At 39.3% G+C, this 13,573-nt stretch overlaps 1 protein-coding gene across 4 annotated transcripts; it reads left to right on the top strand.

The window, feature by feature from the left end:
* The first annotated feature begins 202 nt into the window (after positions 1 to 202).
* Positions 203 to 12,487, top strand: LOC102715099 (1-phosphatidylinositol-3-phosphate 5-kinase FAB1A-like). 4 transcript variants are annotated; one of them, XM_006650110.3, is made up of 13 exons: positions 203 to 800; positions 885 to 998; positions 1,611 to 2,267; positions 2,716 to 3,444; positions 3,601 to 3,754; positions 3,832 to 4,176; positions 5,263 to 6,219; positions 6,315 to 6,646; positions 6,771 to 6,894; positions 7,071 to 7,226; positions 7,859 to 9,343; positions 10,071 to 10,331; positions 11,587 to 12,487. In XM_006650110.3, the coding sequence occupies exons 3-13, from the start codon at positions 1,666 to 1,668 to the stop codon at positions 11,890 to 11,892; spliced, it is 5,451 nt and encodes a 1,816-aa protein (XP_006650173.1). In that variant the 5' UTR covers positions 203 to 800; positions 885 to 998; positions 1,611 to 1,665; the 3' UTR covers positions 11,893 to 12,487. The 4 variants fall into 4 exon arrangements, with proteins under 4 accessions (XP_006650173.1, XP_040377610.1, XP_040377609.1 ...); XM_040521676.1 differs by having other exon boundaries at positions 203 to 998; positions 1,614 to 2,267; XM_040521675.1 differs by having other exon boundaries at positions 203 to 998.
* Positions 12,488 to 13,573: the final 1,086 nt, after the last annotated feature.

Here is a 13,573-nt window from a genome sequence, read left to right as displayed (position 1 = left end):
AACTGCATGTTGCTTCCATGTTTCTTGCGGATCGCACATGCGAGCATAATTAAAACACGCACCATCGACTAATTAAAGTAACCCAAACGAGATGCAGAAGCACGATATAAACCAGCTTTAAATATTCCCTGACACTATTATTATCGGAGGAAACCGCGAGTCCGCGTTGCGGCCCCACCTGTCACCCTCACGCCCCCACGCCCACGCAAAAATAAAAACTACTTAAAACAATACTATTAACATAAAAATGAGATAAAAATAGAAACAAACTCCTCCCTCCCTCCCTCTCTCTCTACTCTTCCTCCGGCTCCAGGTTCGTCGCGCTCTCCTCCTCGCTCCGGATTCGCGACGCGAAACTTCCATCTCTCGGCGACTCGGCTCCGTGTCGTCCGGAGATTCTCCCGCCGCCGGTCGGCACCCTTCCCCCTCCCCCTCCCCGAAGCGCGGGCGCTAGCTACGAGGCATCCCCCGGACCGCCGCCGCCTGCCGTGTGGTCCTGCGCCGCCGCTCCGCTCGCCGATGCCCCGCGCGCCACGACTCCGGCTCCAACCCCGAGCCGCCGCCCCGCCCCCGCTGCCACGCTGCGACACGGGCGCGGGGCGAGGTAAAGGACACTGAGGACGAGCTGCTCAAGGGTTGGGAGGGAGTGTCTTGCGTCGCTCCTTGCCGTGCCGTGGTTCTGGCCAGCGGTGGGCGCTCCCGGGCACCTTCTCGACCTTGGTTCTCCGTGGGGATTCCGAAGCAAATGCGGGGAGACGTCTAGATGAACCCTGTCTTGATCGATTTCCTGGTATTCTCGGGTATGTTTGCTTGGCGTTGTTGATTGCTTCCGTGATTCTGTCAGTGTGATTCAGTTAGCCACGCTAACACTAAATGTGTGACAGGATTGCGCCATGTAATTGACGGCTTCCCCTTGGCCCTTCTGATGGAATCTCATATTTCGGGAATGAAATCATAGATTGTTTTAGAGATTGCTGGTGTTGTTCATTGTCATTTAGGTATTATCACAACGGCTCTGGGAATTGGAATGTCTACCATTATCTATAAAACTAGGCACTAAATTTTATTCGCCATTTACAGATATAAGATATTTGTGTACATTATAATCTAGGTTGATTACTTTGTTAAATTTGTCAGTATATCTAAAACTTGCAGCTGTTAGAGTTACATTATGCCCTACTGCCCTTGCTACATTGAGAATAATATTTTTTTCCATGAGTTCATCTGTTTACTAAGTGACTGGTTTTTCTTATCTGTCAATAACAGCAATTTTCAACACTAGCTTAGTAAGTTAGTATTCACCAAATCATACCTTTTTTGTCTTATGGTGAAATAAAGGATGCTGTACCAAAATTTTATAAAAGTGTACTTTGTTTTTGATCTTTACAATTATGAAATAAAAAATATTATGACCTATTGTGCATGTTTATGCTATGCCTTGTGCAAGTTTAGACGATTGACAGATAAGGAAAAACCAGGTGATCTATAAATAGCAAACTATTTTTTAATGGATCTATATTCTTCCCCTATGTCATGCATTCAATTCTGGATGAATTTTGTGTTAATTGTTGTATTGTATGTCTTAATTTCTTGTTTGGTTGTTGTTGCAGCAGATGAGGATGCAAGTATGATGATCTCTTTGAGGTGGTACAATTGCAGCCACCCATGGAGACCTCTGACAAAACTTTTGCTGATGTAGTAAAGCTTTTGACATCATGGTTGCCACGTCGATCAAACCCAGACAATGTCTCGAGGGATTTCTGGATGCCTGATCACAGTTGCAGAGTCTGTTATGATTGCGACACACAATTCACCATATTTAACCGCAGGCATCATTGTCGGCGTTGTGGTCGCATTTTCTGTGGCAAGTGTACCACAAATTCCATCCTGGCGTCAAGTGGTGCTGACAGGAATATCGATGAGGGGGACAGGATTCGTGTCTGCAATTTTTGCTTTAAGCAATGGGAGCAAGAGAAAATTGCTGCTCTCAAGCAGATGATGCCAGCGCTTAGTCCTTCCTTGTCTGAGGCAAGCCTGTTTAGCACCAAGTCAACTATCACCATAAATAGTGTTAGTACAACAGCTGGATCCTACTCTACTGGACATTATCAACATGTGGCTCATGCTTCAAGCATTAGCCCACCCAAAATTTCCGAAGACAAAGCTTCGCATAATATGCTAGACACCCATGTGCCTGATAAAAGTATGTCCACTGTTTCAATCAAAGATGAGACTTCCTCAGTTCAGTATGGTTATTACACTAACAGGTATTACTATGAAATGCTATATCATTTGATGAAATCCATTTTAATTGTAGTATAATATGTTTTGCTTCCTTGAATATTACCTTTTGTGGTTCACAATATAAGTTGCTTTAGATTTGTTTGCAAGAATTAAGAAAGTAGCTAAAATGATTCAGAGTTTTAGACTAACATTGGAAAAGATTCATGAGGATAGTAGCATTTATGTAGCAAGGATAAATGAGGAAAACAAGAGATCAGTACATAAAGTTCTGGGATGACCTATATTACAAAGGGTTGAGAAGGATAAAAATATTATATTTTAAATCAGGGGGAGTATTACTTAATTTTTGAGAATAGTAATAAATCTATTACTTCACATGAGTTTGACACTGAATATACATTGTTTTTTACCTCTTGTGTTGATGAAATGGCAAGTTATGATGATTTCTCATCATGTGATAGCCTTCTTCAGGAGTGATGATGAAGAAGAAGAATGTGCTGCTTACTGCTCAGACAGGCAGGTGCAACATCACCAGCACGATGATCATTATTATGGCCCAGATGAGTTTGACGAGCTTGAATCATCCTATAATCCAACAGCAGTTGAAGAAAATGTAATTTCTAAAGAAGTCTCTCCACATGCGGCTGACCAAGGGTTCCCCAGCACATTGCCTGCCACAAAAGTGGAGGATGAACCTGATCCTGATAATAGTTCTGAGTGTGGGGCTGCTTCCTCCATTTATGCCCTTGAAAGTACTGATACAAATCCTTTGGATTTTGAGAAGAACGAACTTTTCTGGTTTCCTCCTGAACCAGAAGATGAAGAAGATGAGATGGAAGTTGGACTGTTTGATGATGATGACGATGATGAGCCTGTAGGTGATACTGAGCAGTGTCGCATTCGATCATCCAGTAGCTTTGGTAGTGGGGAATTCCGAAACCGAGATCGGTCAAGTGAAGAACACAAGAAAGTAATGAAGAATGTTGTTGATGGACATTTCAGGGCTTTGATTTCACAACTGTTGCAGGTGGAGAATATTTCTTTACATGAGGGCGATGAAACAGGTTGGCTGGAGATTGTTACTTCAGTATCATGGGAAGCCGCAAACTTTCTCAGACCAGACACAAGCCAAGGTGGTGGCATGGATCCTGGTGGATATGTAAAGGTCAAATGCTTAGCATGTGGGCACCGTAGTGAAAGGTGATTGTTTTCTGTCATAGTTAATTCCCTTCATGTGATTTGACCATCAAGTAGTGTTAATTTCAAATTATTTGGTCAATTAATTCATTGTCTTCATGCAACATTTAACCTTAATAGATTGTTGATTATCTGAAGCCTGCATCCAATTGCTTTCAGTACTGTTGTAAAAGGAGTAGTTTGTAAGAAGAATGTTGCACATAGGCGCATGACATCGAGAATAGAGAAGCCTCGTCTCCTTCTACTAGCAGGTGCTCTCGAGTACCAGCGAGTTACAAATCAGCTGTCAAGTATTGACACATTGCTCCAGCAGGTTCATGAACATTTTTAATGTTTCTTATATGCAATCTCAAGCTTTCATTGACCTTACACATATGCTCCAATTTACAGGAGACAGATCACCTTAAAATGACAGTTGCGAAGATTGTTGCCCAAAAGCCTAACTTGCTTTTGGTTGAACATTCAGTTTCTCGCTATGCTCAAGATTTGCTGCTAGAAAAGAACATATCACTCGTTTTAAATATAAAGAGGCCTCTTCTGCATCGAATAGCTCGTTGCACAAATGCTCATATTGTTCCTTCGATTGATCTCCTGCCATCTCAGAAGCTTGGTCATTGTGAGTTGTTTTATGTGGATAAATATGTTGAACATTCCGTAAACTCGGACAATACAACAAAGAGAATGCCGAAAACCATGATGTTTTTTGAAGGATGCCCAAAGCCATTAGGTTGCACTGTAAGTATTAAACTGCTCTCGTCTTTTTTCATCTTGGATAAATGGGAAACAAGCATGAAGATTTTTGCTTGCATAAAAAGAATGCTACTTAGAGTGATCTTGGCGATAGCTTATCTCCCTTTGTCCTTCCATAAAAAGAATCTTGGGTGAGTTGCAACATTTTCTTTGACTTCATGAAGCTACACTTTTTTCCTTTCCTCCTCACCTTACACCATCGGTTGCAAAGTTCCTTTCATATTATACCATCAATTGGGTTTGGGTTCAAGCTGAAAGCACCAAGCTGTCTCAACATAAACCCGGTCGTCGCTCGGACACTAGTGATGTGCCAATCGAAGCGCATGGGAAACAACTGTTCAGTTTGTTGTCTCTTCTGTCTCAAAATGAAAAAAACTGTCCAACTGTGCTATCATTCTTGATCTAATGGAACCATAGCTATTACAAAAAAAAAATCATCACACAATCAATTTCTGCAATATCAAAATACATAAACCAACCCACTGTTATTTTAGCAAAGGCCTAATCCCACAGAGCTAGACTGATAAAAAGACCATTTCCTTCAAGAGAAGTGGACCTTCTGGTGCCTCTCTGATCACTAGTTTGGGTAGGCCTACGAGCAGAATATTTGCTCCTGTGACATATCTGGTAGTTATATCTCCCTTCACCAGCTTGTGCTTGACACCAAACAGATTATGGTTATTCCCATGCGCTTAGATTGGCATCCATCTTGAGCCCAAAGCCCCAAACTCAATAGGTGTGGTTATTTGTCATATGAAAGATATTTTGCAGAAAATCTAAGCGATGGTATCCCGTCGATACGGAATGAATTAAGATGACCCTTTGATTACCAGGTCCTGCTTGTTGGCAAAGATGAGGATGACGCTGTTGAGCATGAGGGGTCATTGATGTTACATTAATTATACCGTTCTACGGTATACCGTACTGTAGTACTTTGGGAACCTCTGTTGTAAAGTGGAAAGTTTGACTAAACACATTGCAAATGGAAAAATGTCAATCTACCCCATGAAAGTGATATTTACTCAATGACATGTATTCTTTCCCTGACATTTATTTTTGCTCATGTTGCAGGTTCTACTGAAGGGTGGTAGCATGGATGAGCTAAAGAAAATTAAGCACGTGGTACAATATGGCATATTTGCAGCATATCACTTGGCATTAGAAACATCTTTCCTTGCAGATGAAGGTGCTACCTTACCAGAAATTCCATTGAAATCTCCATTGACTGTAGCCTTGCCAGATAATCGGTCTACTGCAGACAACTCTATTTCAACAGTGCCAGGTTTCATATTCAATGTTCCCAACAGCCAGCAACCAACTGATGGTTTTGATCACCTTATCACAGGCTCCGTTAGATCAACTGGCCCAGATGGAATAGCTGTTCCACCACTGTCTAGCGAATGCAGCACTAAAATTCAAACTACCTACTCTCATTCTTCTGGAACTTGGTCTGCTAATGGTGGCACTTGGAACAGCAAGACAATTGATGAATTAGAGAAGGTGACTGCAACTACAACTTCTGGTCCAACATGTGGTATACCTATGAATCACTCGCATATATATTCTACTATAGAGAAAAATTGGTATTCTGGTGATTATCATGGGTACGGTTCAACCAGGCCAGATGGGAAGACAATGATGGCAAATTTAACCAACTCAAATAGTAGTTGTCATCATGGCACATCTGAGGCCAGCACTAATATATCTAATTCTGCTAATCTGAAGGAGCCTTTTGATGTTTCAATTGATTTGGCTAATGTGGAAAATGTCACAAACAACAATGTAGTGATGGTGCAACCAGTGCTTAGTACTGTTGTACAAAATCAAGAAACTAATCACGGACATGAGAGCACATCAAATAAGGAAGAAATTATGGCTTCTGATCATCAGAGCATCTTGGTCTCATTATCCATTCGATGTGTCTGGAAAGGGACTATTTGTCAGCGTTCCCATATGTTACGCATAAAGTATTATGGTAACTTTGACAAGCCTCTTGGAAGGTTTTTGCGCGACTGCCTTTTTAATCAGGTTTCCTTCTTTTTGATTTCTTATCCATATTGGTCTTGAACTTCTTGTTTGCTGTTCTTCATGTATCTTACAATAGTTACTATGCATATATGCAGGGTTATCAGTGCATTTCCTGTGATAAACCACCTGAAGCTCATGTCTATTGCTACACACATCAGCAGGGAAGTCTAACTATATCAGTTAAAAAACTTACAGAATTTGTTTTGCCAGGAGAAAGGGATGGGAAGATTTGGATGTGGCACAGATGTCTAAAGTGCCCTTGGAGCAATGGGTTTCCACCAGCAACTCTAAGGATTGTCATGTCTGATGCTGCTTGGGGTCTGTCACTTGGTAAATTTTTGGAACTTAGCTTTTCAAATCATGCAGCTGCAAGTAGGGTAGCGAGCTGTGGTCACTCTCTCCATAGGGATTGCCTTCGGTTTTATGGGTAAGCGGTCTTCAGATAGTTTTATGGATTAACCACAATTAGTTTACTGAAGAGTGGCTACAAATCTCATCTAGAATTTAATGAATAGTGAGCACATGGTTTCTCACATACTTATGTTTTACAGGTTTGGGAAAATGGTGGCATGCTTCCGATATGCACCAATTAATGTTCATTCTATTCATGTACCACCTCATAAACTTGATTTCAGTCACCAGCCTTTAGATTGGATACAAAAAGAAGCAAACGAGGTGTGTAGCATGCAGCAATACTAGGTTTGGTTTAAAAATAAAACAAAACAAGTTCCCAACTTTGCTGAACTTCTTTTCAAATTATTGGTCTAAAATTTTGAAGATCCTTATGATAAAACTGCTTCTTCTTATTCCTATATTGTTGAAATTTTAAATTTTTCACCAAATCTTGTCAGGTTATTGACCGAGCAAAGGTTCTCTTTGATGAAATATCACGGGCTTTGCATCATCACTCTGACAAAAAGGCTCATGGTAGTTCTCTTAACATGGAATGCAACAATCACATTGCTGATCTTGAAGGGATGCTTCGAAAGGAGAAGTCAGAATTTGAGGTACTTTGTTGCATTATCATTGAATTTAAATTTACTTTACTTCCAAGTCAAGGGAAAGGCACACTACTGGTCAAACTCCAAGGTCAGGTTTTTATGTGCAGTTGTGCAAATAGCCTCGTACATACTTGATCTGTACTATAGCATGCTTGTTTTATGTACAAGGTCGGGAAGCTCTAGCATCTGTTGATGTATCATTTAGAAATCACTGACAAGTGACAACCCAACTCAATGCTAGAATACATATTCTTGATTTCTTGGTTTAGAAGAAAATAGGAATTCCCTTTTGTTTTGGAACAATTGGATATTTAGATGTGTTCATATGATTAGTAAATCTGAAGTTCGATCATGTATGTTTAATCTGATTATCAGGGGGCATTTATAACAATAACCAACCACTCGGTACTACCATGCTGTCGCTCTTGGTTTGGGCATAGTAGCAACTGCAAAAGTTTCCTAAAAAAATATGATCTTAAGTTCTCAAACATAAGAACATCTTGTGGGTAGTACCATAGATATGCCGCCTGAGTAAGGCAGAATATATTCAGTGCAGAAATTTTGCCATTACATGTGTCTTACCTGGATGTATGCATTTATGTGATTGCTTGATTGATTTTTCTATTTTTGCTGATTAGGGATATCTGAATAAAGTTTTGAAAAAGGAGACACATAAAGTTCAACCAGACATTCTTGAGATCAATAGGTTGAGGAGGCAATTACTCTTCCACTCTTATTTGTGGGATCAAAGGCTTATATCTGCTGCAAGATCAGATAGAAATCGCCAAGAACTATGCAGCTTCAAGCCAACTGATAAGGAGATAGTCCAGTCTATAGATATTATTGCTGAGGAAAATGCCACAGAAAATCCTCAAAATGAAATTAGTACAACTGAGACTTCCTCTAATGATCCTAAAAATGTTGAGTACCTTCAGCATAGCATTGATGGTGGGAATAGCCCAGGAGTTGATCCATGTAATTGTTGTCCTAGCCATGACCAACAAATAGCCATAAGTGAATCTGATTCAATCCAAAGGGGCAACAAAACACCTCTCTACAGCAGCGTCAGTGTTAATGTGGAGTTGGCTCCACTGGAGTCTGATATTTTAGCTCGACGCACCCTTTCAGAAGGGCAGTTTCCCAGTTTGTTGGATGTTTCTAATGCACTTGATGCAAAATGGACTGGTGAAAATGATCCTGTCACTAGCAGTGCAACATTACCAGATTGTGTGACATCCTCAGAGGATTCAGAAGAACATGTGACTGATACTACACCTTCATATGCCTCTGTCTTGCTGAACAAGCTAGGGGATAGCGCAGAGGACCAGTCCAACTGGATAGGAATGCCATTCTTACAATTTTACCGCTCACTTAACAAGCAGTGGAGTCGCTCATACAGGTTTGATGCTCTCAATGAATATACTCCTGTTCATGTTTCTTTTCTTAGGACGGTGGAGCGCCAGGTTGGGCCCAAATTTCTCTTTCCAATAGGTGTTAATGACACTGTTGTTGGGGTTTATGATGATGAACCTACTAGCATCATCTCCTATGCGCTTGCTTCCCATGAATATCATCTTCAGCTATCAGATGAACTGGAAAGCGACACAGCAGATAATTCACTCTCAGTAATTGATTCGAGAAGTGCCTCACTAACTGAATCAGTGGAGGAAACTACTTCTGAACTTCTAAGAAGTTTTGTTTCTACAGACGACAGTATCCTCTATATATCAGGAAGCAAGAATCCATCCCCTTCAGATCCACTTGCATACAGAAAAGTAAGTCACATAAAGGTGAATTTTGGTGATGAGGGTCCTTTAGGACAAGTGAAGTATACTGTCATTTGTTACTATGCAAAACAATTTGATGCTTTGAGGAGAATATGCTGTCCATCAGAGCGTGATTTTGTCAGGTCACTTAGTCGTTGCAAGAAATGGGGTGCTCAAGGAGGAAAGAGTAATGTATTCTTTGCAAAATCACTCGATGATAGGTTTATAATCAAGCAGGTTACCAAGACTGAATTAGAGTCTTTCATGAAATTTGCTCGAGAGTATTTTGGATATGTTTCAGAGTCAATTGTCACTGGCAGTCCTACTTGTATTGCAAAAATTCTTGGTATTTATCAGGTAAGTTTTATTTTTTCATTTTCTGGTTGTAGAACCTGCTAATAAAAAAAAATGGTTTCTACGCCTTTCTAGATATAACGTTTTGACAGTTGTGTCTCATGGTTTATTTGATGACTGACAACATTTGGGAGCCCAAATTTTTATTATGTATTGCTATGATAATATATTGTCAAAATCTTCCATTCGAGACTGTTTAAAAAGTTTAGAACAATCTACATTTTGGTACATATGGAGGATTTAAGTATTAATAACAATTAACTTGTCGTAGTTTATTGACTTGATTCGATCAAAACATGATCAAACTGTACTAGAAAATTTTATGACTATTGGGATTGCATAGGAAAATAGCATCATCTTGAGCTGTATCTTTAGTTCGAATTTGATGTAAGCAAGCCATACCTTCAAAAACTTCTTATTTTTCTTGTTCCAAATCTAGTTTCTCAATATTAGCAAGGTATTAACTACATCCTAATTATCTAGTGAACAATATGATGGCCTTAAATTGATGGGGGCACTGAATCAAAATTTCACCGATTCTTTTATGTAGTCACAACCTTCTTATACAATTCAAAGGATTGGAAACATCTTCTCATTTATTGCATCTAGAATTCAATATATCTTGTTAACAGTGTCATTTTTGGTTTTTGTATATAACATTTATTATTTTTATCTTCAGAAGTACCTTTTGTGAGATTTTTACTGAGCCTAATCCTTTGATGTCCAATAGGTTAAGAGCCTGAAAGGTGGAAAGGAGGTGAGGATGGATGTTCTAGTGATGGAAAATCTTCTGTTTGAACGTCATGTGACAAGATTGTATGATTTAAAGGGCTCTACAAGATCAAGATATAACCCCGACTCAAATGGTAGCAATACAGTTCTTCTTGATCAGAACTTAATTGAAGCCATGCCAACCTCCCCTATTTTTGTCGGGAACAAGGCAAAACGGCTGCTAGAGAGAGCTGTTTGGAATGATACTGCATTCCTTGCTGTGAGTATAAGTCATGTGCTTACTGCTTAGTGCTTACATATTGACATTTCTTTCTGGATATTATATAATCCATCCATATAACTTTACTTTTTTATCATAAATTCTCAATTACACATTTTCATGTTGGTAATGAAGTATAGTATTATCCTGAATTCTTTATTGAAAATTAGGAAAAAGAAACACTAGTAGAGAAAGCTATAGGAAATACGTTATGAAAATGATGAGTTAATTGCACTTTCAGGTACCAAACTTGTGATCTTGACTGTTTGAATGGCCAGTTCAAGTTTAGTAGGACACAAAACTTGAAAGTGCATATCTTGGTCGCTGAACTTATCTAGGTGGTTTATTATAGGTCATTAGCATGCATGTGGGTGTTACATGAAGACAACCAGGGATAGTATAATTTACAACCCATGAGCTTTAGCCTTTCACAACTGTCCCCCTTTGGAACACCTAAGCTGTGGTGACTAATGAAAGGCATTGTGACTAGTCAAGACAAGGCCAAGAAAGACATCATGCATTACTAAGAGGTGGTATGGGCCAAGACCCATGGGTCTTCTCACAACCCTACTCAACCCTTAAATATTTGTAGTTTAAATTCAAAAATCTATAAAATTTCAGTCTACCCCTTTCTGGAACCAACCATCAGGTTTTGTAGGCCAAAATGTTGGACCCATTACCACCCCTATGCATGACGGTCGCACCGTGGGTACTGTTTATGCGTGGGCTTCCTTCAATAGAGGTTAGATTGGTTTGGTTAGGCCATCTTCAATGCTTATTGCTAAAATGGCTGCTTATCTATAGGTTATTTTGTTTCTTTTAAGTTAGTGATGATTTGTAGGGGGGCAAGTTGAACCTTCCTTATACAAGGCCAAAAAAAAAAACAATTCTAGTCTCTTCCCTCTTTCAACTGATCCTAGAGTCCTACCATGGTATGGGAAATGCTGCTAGATGAAGGAAATTGTGCTACACTAGGTTATTGGACTCAATGCGACCAGTTCTAATAACATAGTGGGCTTCGACCAGCAATGCAATTTTTTTTTATGCAGATGAATATCATGCCTCACAAATCAAATGGTTAGCATTGACAAAATGTTTGCTTACAGTTGGTGGTGCCTCATCTTGAGAGTTTTCTGCTTTATATTGTTAATATATATTGCTGCCTTGTAATTCCTGCTGAGTTTCTATGGCATGCTTTTGATCTTGCAATCTATGGTACAACTTTTGATGTTAATATTTTGCAACATTGCTGCAGTCCATAGATGTAATGGATTACTCTCTACTTGTTGGTGTTGATGAGAAGAAGCATGAACTTGTGATGGGCATCATAGATTTTATGAGGCAATATACATGGGACAAACATCTAGAGACATGGGTGAAAACCTCAGGAATATTGGGTGGACCAAAGAATGTTGCACCAACAGTAATATCACCAAAGCAGTACAAGAAGCGGTTCAGAAAGGCCATGTCGACTTACTTTCTTGTTGTTCCAGACCAGTGGTCACCTCCAGCAGTAGTCCCCAGCAAGCAAGTGGCTGAGAGCAACCAGGATGACGATTAAATTCTCTCGACGACGTCATGAAAGCATATCAACCTTTCAAATGCAGGGAATATTTTGTTAAATAACTCATTTTTTGGGGGGTGACGTATATAGGGTTTTGATTCACTACAATTTTGCTCATTCTATTGGATAGTGGTGCTATTTATATGGTGCCTTTTGAATCCCTATTTATTGGGAAGATCAAGCGTACAAATGTTAGCTGAAGTATTTTGATGCTCTAGGTAGAATTCAACCAGTGTTGTATAGGGGTGTATAAATATTTCTGCGCATCATCTAGATGAGTACGCGCACTGAGATATAATACCAATGTATAAAAATAGAAGGATTTTTTGCAAATTTATCATTGATTTTTTTCTAAATTGCAAGGATGCAACTAGAATGACAGTTACCCTGGAGGGGGACTGTCAATATTGAGCAGCGGATAGAATCTGTAATGTGAGTGCTATGTATTTGGGCCATCATTATCTTAAGAAAATGTATTAGGGCCGTCAGCATGCTGTGTTGTACAATGCGGTACCTCTGTTTAGGAATATTTATATTATATATAACTTGATGAATTGATGTTTTGGTGATCAAAAGAAGGATTCCATATGGATTTGGCAGTAATTTCACTGCGTTACCGTGCTTACTTTCTCATCGTATGCATTAGTATTGTTCATATTTTTCAAGAAAATTATTATTGGGGATACCAATTGACAAATTTTACATAAGATCGTTAACTCGAGAAATTATTATCCTACTGAAATATGGAGTAATGCATACCGGTAATATTTGACCAGGCTTCACCACTGATCTGGAAGATGTAGCTGGCACCTGGCAATACCGAAATATTAATATCCGTCGATGAACAAGAACAACGATGAAATCCATCAGACGAAGGAAGAAGACAGACGCATTCGGCCAGGATTTAGCCGAGATCAAGAAAGATATAGGACCTGTTTGGGGCAGCTTTTTGTAGCTACAGTTTTTTTCAAAAGTTGTTTCTGCCAGAAATTGCCCTAAACCGTCCACAGCTTCTGAGAATCTGTAATTACAGCACAGATTCTAAAAAAATAAACTAAGAATCCAAAAGTTGATTCTCAAAAACTGACTACCAAGCAGCTGCTTCTTGGAATCTAAAGCTCCTCATAATAGCCGATTGATGGAGGCTGCAGCAGGGGCGAACCTATATTCATTCTCCCGGGATCGAGACCCCGGGTAAATTATCCGATTCCTACTAAATTATATCATACTCCCTCTGTCCCAAAATAAATCAATTCTTTGGTTTTTTGCCCAGCGTTTGACCATCCGTCTTATTTGAAAAATTTTCAGAAAATTAGAAAAAATAGTCACACGTAAAGTACTATTTATGATTTATCATTTAATAAAAACAAAAATATCAATCGCAAAAAATTTTTGAATAAGACGAAGAGTCAAAGATTATAGGTAAAAAGTGAAAAATTGGTTTATTTTGGGACGGAGGGAGTATTAATTAGTGTACAAGTACAAAAATTAGATAATTAGTATGTATTGGACCCCTAGTAATTTCTATTCTGGATTCGCCACCGCCTGCTCGCACTGAAACTCTGCAAAAGAATATAACCTCCGTCCCAAAATAAACGAATTTCTGAGTTTTTGATAGAATTTTCAACTCGTCGTCTTATTTGAATTTTTTATGATTAATATTCTTATTGTTACTACA

Source organism: Oryza brachyantha, chromosome 3, assembly GCF_000231095.2.
Source record: "Oryza brachyantha chromosome 3, ObraRS2, whole genome shotgun sequence".
NCBI lineage: Eukaryota > Viridiplantae > Streptophyta > Magnoliopsida > Poales > Poaceae > Oryza > Oryza brachyantha.
The sequence above is the reverse complement of the archived record's forward strand: the minus strand, read 5'-3'. Positions and strand labels throughout refer to the sequence as shown.

Bases quoted from the DNA above. Each gene is read 5' to 3' on its own strand.
- LOC102715099 (XM_006650110.3), top strand. From the start codon at position 1,666: ATGGAGACCTCTGACAAAACTTTTGCTGATGTAGTAAAGCTTTTGACA. The intron at 6,647-6,770 runs GTAAGCGGTCTT...TATGTTTTACAG, and splicing joins GATTGCCTTCGGTTTTATGG to GTTTGGGAAAATGGTGGCAT. The intron at 10,332-11,586 runs GTGAGTATAAGT...ACATTGCTGCAG, and splicing joins ATGATACTGCATTCCTTGCT to TCCATAGATGTAATGGATTA.